The sequence below is a fragment of the Macrotis lagotis genome, chromosome 1 (assembly GCF_037893015.1).
Source record: "Macrotis lagotis isolate mMagLag1 chromosome 1, bilby.v1.9.chrom.fasta, whole genome shotgun sequence".
NCBI classification, from domain to species: domain Eukaryota; kingdom Metazoa; phylum Chordata; class Mammalia; order Peramelemorphia; family Peramelidae; genus Macrotis; species Macrotis lagotis.
Window position 1 is genome coordinate 857,830,853 of NC_133658.1, and position 12,588 is coordinate 857,843,440.

At 37.6% G+C, this 12,588-nt stretch overlaps 1 protein-coding gene across 12 annotated transcripts in view; it reads left to right on the plus strand.

The window, feature by feature from the left end:
* The window catches only part of LOC141508835 (peptidyl-prolyl cis-trans isomerase H), a 215,584-nt gene that overhangs the window by 130,874 nt on the left and 72,122 nt on the right, over window positions 1–12,588 (plus strand). For all 12 annotated transcript variants that reach the window (XR_012474522.1, XM_074217810.1, XM_074217798.1 and 9 more), the window contains one exon: window positions 7,141–7,282. Coding sequence is in view for 11 of the 12 variants with exons in the window: in XM_074217810.1 (XP_074073911.1) it covers window positions 7,141–7,282 (142 nt within the window). In the remaining variant the exon portion in view is untranslated. The remainder of the gene's footprint in view (window positions 1–7,140; window positions 7,283–12,588) is intronic.

Here is a 12,588-nt window from a genome sequence, read left to right on the forward strand (position 1 = left end):
CAGCCCAGATACTTTGAGAATCAAGCCCTCAATGTCCTCAACATTGAATCATTTCCAGCGTGGATGCCCTCTACAGAGTTGGCCTCATATCCAGTTGTTTTTCTCTTTTGTTTTCTTTTGTACCAATTTCCCTTCTTCAAGTAGAACATTTGTAATTGTGAAGTTCAGTAGTGTTCAAATGTAATCATATTGTTCTTGATGATGAAAAAGACTTAGTTATAAAAATCTTTATCTTTTCCATTATTCATTTTGTGTCTTTAGATTTTATCCTTAAGTGCTTTCAGAGCTATTTTTCTTAATTGTATGTACCATACTTCCTTTAAGTTTTGTTTTAATTCTTCCCTTTGTTTTATGAAACAGCTTGCTTACATCTTTCATCATCCTAATGCACAAAATTTAATAAATGAATTATTTCTAAGTTCACAGTGTACTTAGTTACCAAGTCTCTCTATTTAACAAGGAGATTAACAACTTAGATAGTTTTTAGGCTGTTTTTTTAAAAAATAGCCTCATTATAGTCTTTATTTACATTGATTGAAATTGTTATTATCGATATTTATATCCTTTCCTCCATTCATTTCCTATTTCCAGAATCAATTATGTGTTAAATAAGTCACATAAGGAATTGTTTTAATTGAATGTCATATATTTTTCTCATTTTTTCTTTATTTTAGTTTTGTTTTAATTTTGATTGTTTTGATTTCATATGTCAATAGGCTGCCAGAACTGATTTAGAAATGATCCATGTTAGTGAATTATTTCTTGTCCTTTAAATTGTAATTAGAAGATTGATACATAAAGAGGGCATTCTATCCCCTTCCAATAATTTTAAGTGAGACAAAAGGCATTAAGAAAAAGCCAGAAAATCAAAAGAATTATAACCATGACAAAATCACTCAACAGAGAAAGAACCATGAGTTTTAATACTGCCACAGTAGACACTTTTCTCAGAACAAGTGTTATCTGGACATTCACTTAGAGCCCATCAATGTCCAAAACATTGAGATCATATGAACAATAGACCCAGCATCCCTTTATTTGGAAATGTGAAAAGATGATTAAAGCTTGTCTAAAAGTTTCCCATAGAAGTCATGAGTACCTTTTGGAGATTACTGCAAATATCCAAAATTCTCAGAGAACTTAATTTCTAAATCCACTTTACTAACTTATGGGTATAGCATTGAGAACCAAAGGCCCAGATAGATACTGAACTCATCAGCAGTAGTGGCACAACTGAAGTGGAGCCAAAGAGGGCAGGACACTGAAGATCACCATGGAGATGTGATGTCAGCATTCTATGAGTAGACTACAAAAACATTTACAAAGTAGTAGAAGTTGGCAGCAAAATTTTGTGAATACAAGGTTCATTTCTCTATTTGTAAAGTGAAAAGTTAGTCACTGCCTTATGACTGAGTTGGAGAATGGTAGCATTTTGGGCAGCAAGAAGGAAGTGAGTCTTCTAGGGCAAAAGTAGGCTTGCCTGTGGTTTTCTGAGAAGATGAAAGATTAATACTGTGATACAGAACAAATGTGGACATGGTGTTTATATCTTTTACTTGAAAGGCAGCTGTTATCCTTGTAGTCATAAAGATCCTTGGAGAATGACTAAAGAACATCAATATCGCTAGCAAACTTGAAAGTCATGAAGGAAGTTCAAAGATATAATGAGACACTGAAAACCAATGATGGTATAATAGTGGCTCTGGAATCTTGATATTGTGATGCCTGAAGCAAATGTCTTTCATGCTCATACTATAGTCATTAAAAGGGGTAAGCAAGTTGGGAAATCTGTTATTTGGGTCACTCAGATACTAGATAGCATTAGTAAGAAGCCATATTCCATATAACCTAAGAGCAGTGATATGTCCTGGATGAAACTGATTGCATTTATTCTATCTTTGAAGATTTCTCGGTGGAGACTATGTGAGTGCAACCTGGGAAGCAGAGGCTTCCATCTTTTATTCCCAGATATTTGTGTAACTTTACCAATATTCTCTTTTGACCAAAAATCCCTCTGACATTGTTACCATGTGTACCGTGAAGGCTTCCTTCAAGTGTTACAGTGGGGTTCTTAATATCCTCATCGAGTCTGGAAGGTTTGCTCTTCAGATTGCTAGGGATCATCCTAGTTTGGACTTTCATCATTGCTGTAATTCATGGTGATCAGGTAGCCCACAAAAATTCACCCATTCTAAGGCATATTTCCTGTGATGTGTGGGGAGCCCATCTATTAGTCATAGGCAGAAGATTATCAAAGGGCACTTGAATCTCCACATCCTTTCCTTTAAATTCCTATCTTCATTAAGCTATCAACTCTTTATAGTACTCATTCAGGGCTGTTAGTGACATTAGGTTGCTAAAACACCAGAGGAAAAAGATGAAAGTTTCTTAAATTTCATATTAGAACTTTCTTTTCTGCCCAGTTACATTGATATCAATTTAGTATACCCCTGATGATGTATAAAGGTAGAACAGCCATGACTTTGCTTGTGCCCTCAATACCCTTTCAGCTACAAATCATTACTGATATAAGGGATTAAGATGACATGTATCCAAATTAGTTTTTAAATTTGTTTAGACATCTTATACACAAAGTAAGCAATATTCTTCTTCTCTACTGCTACTACCATCACTACCATTTGTGTTCAAGTACTCAGAGTAACTGGATGCCTTCAGATCACCTTCTCTTTCTTCAGCCCCATCATATTAAAGAAAATGTCTTGGTCTCACATATTGGGTTAAAACTAAATGGAAACCACATATAGCTTTTAAAAACTCATACATCAGGGGTCAGCTAGGTGGCGCAGTGGATAAAGCACCAGCCCTGGAGTCAGGAGTACCTGGGGTTCAAATCTGATCTCAGACACTTAATAATTACCTAGCTGTGTGGCCTTGGGCAATCCACTTAACTCCGTTTGCCTTGCAAAAACCTTAAAAAAAAAAGCTCATACATCTCAGTGAATAATAAGAGATTTAGCAATAACATTCTACCTTCTAGGAAAGAAGCAGAGTTAGTTTCCAAGTTTAAGCCACTTTTTCCCATTGGGGAACCTGAGACATAGAGGGAATTCTGTCTTAACCAATTCTTAACATCCCAGACTCCCTACACTCTTTACTTCCACTGTCAGCCTATTCATGTTTCTCTAACATGCTTTTTTCTGTTGTCAGTTTGGAAAAAAGTTCACACTTTTGTTGTGATGATCTGTATATAGAGTGCATTGTTTGCCAATAAACAAAAACTGAAGCACCACAGTAAGATTATATCATATCATATTATATAATATAAATCATTTTTGTAGGTTTACTTGATATTTTCAATAACTAATAATTCTTTTTTTGAAATATCTGTGACATATGGGTGTGAAGCTACTGTGTGAATAAGGCATATTTTCCAACATATTTTTCACAATATTCACATAATACCTACATTTTCACAAAAATAATCAATTATCAACTGTCCATCTCTCTGATTTCCTCCTGAATTAAATTTTTTTGCTTTATTTTGCTTTGCTGGTCTCTGCTCTATTTATAACTCCCCAAAATTGGTGCAAGTTACTTCTAAGGTCTAGGTGTAACTATACCAGACTCTCATCTACCAGGGTGACAGCTCTTCCATACTGCTGAAGCCAGAATTCATCCAGTCTCTCTGTACCTTCTGTTGTTGAACATTTGAGTCCCAATCACAATGCCCCCTTCATACAAAGTATCTTCTCCAGAACCTTTAGGAACATCTCTTTCTTTGAATCTTCTACACTGGCTTGACTCATGATGAGTCTGTCCTATTTATCTCCTCCATCTTAAGCAGTTGGATAGTGTGCCCAACATTTGGTTAGTAGTTCTCACTCAGTCTTTTGGGAGTTTAGAGAAACACTCTCACTTTCTTTCCATTTGTTCCTCAAATATAAACCTAACTCTTACAAGTTTAACTGAATAGATTAAACAGTCCAATAAAATGGGGGGAATTTTTGATTGGATAAGAAAATGAAGCCCTACAATTTATTGCTTGCAAGAAACACATTTTAAAAACAAAGGCCCACAGAATAAAACAGAAGGGATGGGGAAAAAATTTACTATGCATCATAGGAATCTATATTATGTTTAAAGGAACCATATCAGTAATAAACTTAAATACTCCAAATGCCTTAGCATTCAAATTCACAAAGGAAAAATCATCTGAACTTCAAGAAGTAACACAATAGTGACAGGAGATTTTCAGTATCTAATTTGTTTTAATTCTTCTATTCTTCCTGAATAACTGGTCCAGATTATATGAATTACCTTGAACTATATTCCTCACAGCTCTCCAAAAGAAAGGAAATATGGGCATAGTGAGTGGCAGCTTGCAGAAAAGAGAGAGAGAACTGACTTCACAATATGAGGATAATAAATGCCTTTGTTGATGGATGAGTTCATTCTCAATAGATAAATCCACTAGAGAAATTTCCCTTCATGTAGAAAGAGTTCTCCAGATGTCCAACCCAAAGTAGACTTATAGTTTTGAGTGAGTGCTGACCCACAGATACTCCTCATCCCAAATCTATATAGATTTTCTAAGGACTTATGCATATGCAAGTAAATTCAAGTTCAAATGATTCAAAGAGTTTTGAAGGACAAGAGAAGACATAGAATGACAATTCTCTATGTGTACAAGCAAGTAGGATCAGTCAAATTCATAAAACAGTAAATATTTATAAGGCAAACACCTCCTGTGCAAAATCTAGAAGGGGTTAGAAAAATTATAGATGACATAACCTACAATCTGATGTGATGCATGAAGAGGTTTACATTGTTGATCATTGTTTCAGTCATGACCCTGTGGACAAGATCTTTACATGGAGTTTTCTTGGCATAGTTCCTGGAGTGGTTGGTCATTTCTTTCTCTAGTAGCAAAGAGAGATTAAGTTACTTGCCCAAGATCACACAACTAGGTAGTTTCTGAGGCTGGATTTGTCAGATAATCCTGATTCTAAACCCAGAATTCTATCCACTGCATCATTTAGTGCTTTATGAGTGCCATGAAGGATGATGATTAATGACTGATGGATAGGAAAGGTATTTTTGTGAAAGAGATGGAGTTTGAGATGGCTTTAGAGGATTGTTCTGAATTCACTGAGTGGGGTGTTTGGAAAGGGGGTGGGGTGAAGAATAGAGAACAGTGTGACGAAGACATGGGTTTAAGCAAGTATTGATGTTTGGCAGATAAGAATAGCACATTTTGACTGGATTATGAAGTAATCCAATGTAGGAGACCTCTATGAGATTAAGGCTAGTTTTAAACATAGGGTGGCACCATACTATGGAATACTTTAATGACCAACAATGGCATTTATTCTAAAGGTAATATGGAGTTAATGAAGGCTTTTGGGCAGAGGAGTGCGATGATCATCCTTTTGCTTTATATCAAAACTTCAGTTATTTTTTTAAATCACCTAATGATGCTACCCCCTAATTCTTCCTTTAGCAACTATGTGGGGATTTTTATAAAAGATTTCTCTTTAGATGCTGATTGAACTAGGTGCTCTCTCTAAAATCATTTTGAGAATGAGAAGTCATAAGATTCCATTTTCCTGAGTCTGCTCAGTTGAAATAGAGCCAGACCTGGTTTTTTCAAGGCTTACCTTAGCTATCATTCCTCTGTGAAGCTATCTCTGATTCAGAGAGGGAGTGGTAACCGAGATGAACCTTGAAAGAAGATAATAAGAATTTTATAAGGTAGGAGCATACAAAAAATACTTTCCAGTTAGGGGGCAATAGGATCATTGAAAGCTCAGGGTATTTTTCCAAATGAGAATGATTGCTGCTTCCCACTCAATTTTGAGGCCAACCAATTTTCAACTATAGCAACTGTCTAAAATATTCATGGTTTAATTTAATGGACAGCCTGTCTCGTGAATGTCTAAAACCTGAACAAAATTATCCACTTTGTTTTTCTATTCAGCTTTTTGTATTATGATTTCAGTCATTGTGAAATGTCCAGGGGCTCTACTCAATTAGTATCATTTTTTTAATAAATAAAAACATTTCTAAAACCTCAAGTCTTGTACTCAAAAATCAATTAAAAATGCATTGATATTTTGCTTAGTATAAAGGAGGCAGCCTAATATAATAGAAAAAACAATAACTGAAGTCAGAGGACCTGCCTTCAAATCCCACCTGTGAAATTTTACTACATATGTAACCTTGGGCAAGTCACCTAACTTTCCCTTCTCAGTTTTTTTCATCTAGAATATGATGGCGTAAGATTAGGTGGCCTCCTTAGTCCCTGTTACCTCCATATCTGCTCCTTTGACATTTAGAGAAAGTAACATAGGCTGATTCATTGAAAAAGTATTCAAATCATTAGTACATCTTTTAGAGGCATTGAGGAGCAATGAAGAGTGCTGAAATTAAAGTCAACAGTACCTGAGATTGAATCCTACACAAATTACCCATGTGACCTTGAGCAAGTCAACTAAGAAAATGTATTACCCTAACCCATAATTTGGACCCGTAATGTTACTTCCAACTCTGATTCTATGATGTAACACTATTTTCTTTGGAGCATAATTTGTTGTAAAGGTATGTCTTGGACCCATGCAAGGGGATTTTTTTGTTCCTAAAGCCCCCAAAGACCATTACTTTATTCAATTTTAAGTAGTCCAACATTATGATGTGTTTCTTATGAATGTAAGGATACACAGAATGTAGCAGTTTCAAAATTGATTACCCAGACTCCTCATCCACAAGTAATTATATAAAATAATAAGATTTTGAATTTAGAATTGGAAGGAACCTTAGAGGTCATCTTATCCAACTCCCTTACTTTATAAATGAGGAAACTGAGGCACAAGGAGGTTAAGTGATGAAAGTAATAGATGAGAAATTACCTACATAGTCCTAAGGCAAAACAAGAGTTGAAGTGGGCATTAGAAATCAGATATTCTTTTTAATAGGGTGTCCCAGGCAAATTTTGGACTAACGACATGTTTGAACTTTCCATTCCCTCAATTCCATTTGAGAGGAGATGTGAGGAAAGACAAATATCTATTGCCAAGATCTTCAGGACAGAAAGATCAGAAAGGTCAATCAAGGAGTTGGGTTGAGGAGACAAAGTATATGTTGACACTGCATTTGGTTACACACTTGTGCTTATTTCCACAGGAATTATAATGAGAAACACCATCATCATAAAATCAAGTTTCGTAAAGCCAAGGAACGGTTAACAAATGAAGTGGAACAACGAGATGGAAGGATTAAAGAACTTGAAAGTGAAATTGAAAGGATGCAGAAACTAATGGAAAAGGTAAGAAGAAAACAGTTTGTAGCACAGTGAAGGTGTTGGGTGGTAGAGATAATGGATTCTTTAGAAGAGGAAGTTATTAAGAGACTGCTAAATATCAGCCACTGTGTTAGGCACTAGGAATACAAAGACAAAAATGAATTTATCATAGGATTTATTCAAGTTATATTTAAAATAAATAGGCCTGCTGCAGCTTAAGCCTATTAATTTTTATTCTCAGTGGAATCAGAGATCAAATATTATTATTCTTTATATAGTTACTTGGCTATGTGTCATCTTTCAGTGTTTTCTTCTCTGTAACTAGCAGCAGCTTTTTTTTTTTTACTGCTTTCATGGCTGTCATCCAAGCAATATGGGTGAAATTGAAAAGAGAATAAGCTTCAGGAAGCCACACTAGCTATAAAAATCCAATATAGTTTGTCACTGTAACCTATAGATTAGAACCACAAGTCTCATTTACATGAAACAAGTTCAGTTTTGGCATCTTTTCCCTATTGTAATTCTTTGGCTTGTGCTTCCCCTCAGATTTTCCTCTGGGAATATCAAAATTTGACTTGTGTCTAGATTTTCCTGGGGTTAAGGATCCTCCTTTCCAAAGAGCTCTTGGATCTCCACAGATTGCATATACCCCTAAAGGGAAAAAGGGGGCTAAATTTGTTCCTTTACATCTTCACTGTGCCTTGTTACTTCATGGTTCTTAATAGTTTGTATAATCCAGGAAATCTTCCCTTTGGTCCAGGAACTCATATACTCTGCACTTCTGCCTCAAGTTCCTGCAGTTCCTGGTTTTGCAGATATACAGACCTCTACTCTGGAAGATTCAAGTCTATATCTCTGTGTAGTCTTCTGTCTTTGACTTGGTTTTGAGCCAGTGTTCTAAGTCTCCTCTTGTCCCTTCCATTCCAAGGTTAAGTATAAGGATATAGATCTTCACTGTCCTCATTCTTCCATACCTTCTCTAGAACCTCATAATCCTTCAAAGGTATTTGTGCTGACCCTGAATCGATCAGTTATCCTCAGCATGGTAATCATGGGTGACTTGGGACAATCAGTTCATAAGAGTTTCATATCTCATCAAAGAAATGTCATATCTTTTTAAGGAACTATTCAGTGTGAGAACAGTCTTTTTCAATGAAACAACATTTTGCACTTTATATTGAGAATTTTCTTTAACATAAAACAAGATCCTTATCAATAAGATCAGTGGGATGCAGGACATTACAGTCAGTACATGGACATATCCACTACATTTTCCCCCTTAAAGGACTTTGGCTAGAATCAGAGGCCTAGAGATGGGATGCTTGATATGTCTTTTCTGGAGAAAAATAAGGTATTTGTAAGCAGCATCTTGATCCATTGGTTCAATGTAGGATGCAAGTTTATAATATTGGCAGTAGATATAAAGAAATCTACACTTACTAAATTCAAATGACATTTTTTTTAATAAAATATTTTCTTTATTGAATCTTGCAAATTTTGTACAAATAATGTTTTTTACATTAATAAAATATTCTTGTTTAAGAGTAAATGAAATAACTCCCCCATAAGTATAAACTTGCTTGAGCGATAAAGTAAAGGGGAGAGAAAAAAATTAAAATTAAAAAATAATAGTAATAATTGTAGGTATGGACAGGTGGCTCAGTGGACGAAGCACCAGCCCTGGAGCCATGAGCACCCAAGCCCACATCCGGCCTTGTACACCCAACTATCACCCAGCCGTGTGACATGCAAGCCATCCAAACCCCACTGCCCTGCAAAAACCAAAACAAAGGGAAAAAAAAGACCCAAAATAAAATAAAATACTAATAATAGTAGGGGTGGCTGGGTGGCAGATAGAGCATTGCCCCTTGAGCCAGGAGCACCCTGGTCCAAATCCGGCCTCAGACACCCAAGGATTACCCTGCTATGCGGCCCCAGGCAGGCCACCCAGCCCCATCTGCCCTGCACCCCCCCAAAAATAATAATAATAAAAAATGTGCATGAGTCTTTGTTCCAACACCAACAACTCTTGTCGCGGGTGTATCACATTCTTTATGATAAGTCCATGGCAAAAGTTACTTCCATATTTTTAGACCATTGCCATTGCTGATCACAACTCCCTCCTTTCATATTTCTCCAATACCATATATTTTCTCTCTCCTTTCACTGACTCTGCTGTAGGGTAGCTGAGTGGCACAGCAGACAGATCCCTGGCCCTGGGGCCAAGAGGCCCTGAGCCCTCACACCACCCCTTAGGCCCAGCATCCACCTGGCCTTATGGTCCCAGACAGGCCATCCAATCCCAGCCCCTTGCAAGAAGTAAAAAAGAAAATGTATTATATCTGACCACTGTCCCCCCATGGTCCATCCTCTCCTCTATCACTCACATTCCCCCCTTCCCCCTGTCCCCCCATCTCCTTCTTACTCCAAATGCCTATTCGCCATTGAGTATATATGCTGGTTCCTCTCCTAGCCATCTCTGATGAGAGCAAAGATTCTCCCATTCCCCCTTGCCTTCCCCCCTTCCATATCATTGCGATAGCTCATTGTAATAAAGAAAAATCTTATTATATGAAATATCTTGGCCTATTCCCCCTCCCCTTTTTCTTTCTCCCATTATATTTCCCTTTTATCTATTGACTCCATTTTTACACCATATTTTATCTTCAAATTCAGCTTTCTCCTGTGCTTCAACTATAAAGGCTCCTTCTACCTGCTCTATTAACTGAGAGGGTTCATATGAGTATTATTAGTGTCATTTTTCTATGCAGGAATACATGTAGTTCATCATCATTAAGTCCCTCATATTTTCCCCTTCTCCAATCTCTGTGCTTCACCTGAGTCCTGTATCTGAAGATCAAACCTTCTGTTCAGCTCTGGCCATTCCAACAGGAACATTTGAAATTCCCCTGGCTCATTGAAATTCCATCTTTTTCCCTGGAAGAGGACATTCAGCCTTGCTGGGGTAGTTGATTCTCAGTTGTATTCTAAGCTCTTTTTCCTTCTGGTATATTATATTCCAAGCCCTACAAGCTTCCAATGTAGTTGCTGCTAAGTCCTGTGTGATCCTGACTGCAGTTCCACAATATTTGAACTGTGTCCTTCTGGCTGCTTATAATATTTTCTCTTTGACATGGGAGTTCTGGAATTTGGCTATAATATTCCTAGGGGTTGGTTTTTGGGGATCTCTTTCTCGGGGGAATTGGTGGATTCTCTCCATTTCTATTTTGCCCTCTGCTTCTAGAATATCAGGGCAATTTTCCTGTAGTAATTCTTTGAAAATGATGTCAAGGCTCTTTTCCTGATCATGACTTTCAGGTATTCCAATAATTTTTAAATTATCTTTCCTAAGTTTGTTTTCCATATCAGTTGTTTTTTCAATGAGATATTTCACATTTTCTTCTAATTTTTCATTTTTTTTGGTTTTGAAGTATTGATTCCTGATTTCTGGTAAATTCATCAATCTCCCTGAATTCTATTCTTTGTCTGAAGGATTTGTTCTCCTCAGAGAGTTTTCTTATCTCTTTTTCCATCTGGCCAATTTTGCTTTTTTTTTTATTTTTTTATTTTTTAGGTTTTTGCAAGGCAAACAGGGTTAAGTGGCTTGCCCAAGGCCACACAGCTAGGTAATTATTAAGTGTCTGAGACTGGATTTGAACCCAGGTACTCCTGACTCCAGGGCCAGTGCTTTATCCACTACGCCACCTAGCCACCCTGCAATTTTGCTTTTTTAAAGCACTCTTCTCCTCAATAACTTTTTGAACTGTTTTATCCATTTGACCTAAGCTGGTTTTTAGCATGCTGTTTTCTTCAGCATTTTTTTGGATTTCCTTGACTAGGCTGCTGACTTCATTTTCATGTTTTTCCTGCATCTCTCTCATTTCTTTCCCCAGTTTTTCTTCTAACTCCTTCATTTGATTTTCAAAGTCTTTTTTGAGCTCTGTCACGGCCTGAGCCCAATTTTTGTTTTTCTTGGAGCCTTTAGATGCAGGATCTTGTGCTTCCTCATCTTCAGACTGAGTATTTTGATCCTTCTTGGGCTCATATGCAAAATATTTCTCAATGGTGTTCCTCTTGTTTCTCTGCTTGCTCATTTTCCCAGCCTAAGCCTGTTTTTGGGGTGCTTCCTGAGCTTTTGGGACACTCCCACAAGGGTCTCAGTGTGTGAGGCTCTGTCCTCCCTCCTGGTCTGTGAATGACCATATGTGTCCCCCTCTGCCACGGGGCTGAGGTGGGGGGGCCCTGCTGTTCTACTGGGGAGCCTAGACTGCGATCAGGATCTGAATGTGGTCAGAGCCCCAGAGTCCTGTTCCAAGGGCAGGGGCCAGAACTGGCAGTCTCTCTCTTCACTCCCCTCCCTAGGTTCAATGGGCTCATGCCCTGGGGGCTCCTGCTTACCTCCACCTGCTTATGTTTCCTGGAATTTGGCTGTGCTGGTCACTTTGCTCTGTTGCTCTCTGCATGTCCTGAGGGTTGGGCTTCTGTTGGCTCTGGCAGAGGTCCCCCGCTATTCCCCACTTTGTGCCTGGTGTTCCCCGGGGAGTAGCTCAGGAGACTCCCCCACTGCTGTGAGCCGGGGTTCCCAGCACCCTGGGGCTGCCTCAGGGAGACTGAAGTTCTTTCGCTCTGGCAGGCCACCCCTCCGACCCTGGGGAGCAGAGCCTTTCTGCTCTTTTCCAGGTTACCTTGAGTAGGAGAACTGCCTCTCTGGGTCCCTTTGTGGGTTCTGTCTCTCGAAAGTTTAGTTAGAGCCCTTAGCTTATGAGTTTTATGAGAGAGCTCCTAAGACACGATCCTTTCTTGTCGCCATCTTGGCTCTGCCCCTCAAATGACATTTTTAATATCAATTGAGAAAAGCTCTGAATGATGGAGAAGCTGTGCAATATTTTTTCTTTGGTTCTATATAATTTTATGTCATCCATGTAAATCAGTCAAGTGATTAATAAGATATTTTAGTGTAGCTCCTCCATGTTTAACTTGGAAATCATATTCAGATTCTTTAGGAGAAAGAATAATATGTTTAAGGCTAGGCAAAATTAGAAGAGGTTTCCTGGAAAGTAAAATGTTTTATATAAATTATTCTTGACATTATGCTGTTGGTCTGTTCAAATAGGAAATAGTAATCCATGTAGATTATGATTATTCCTAGATTCTCAAATAGGCCCCAGAACTAGGCCTATGGGATAGTGTAATCAAAGGCACAATTATATAACCTGCAATGAGCATAAATTAAGAATGATAAGATAACTTGTCCCAAGACTGTTTTTATCTGAATTCTATCAAAAGAGAGGAAATTATAAGTTTAATAATAACAATAATAATTATATAGT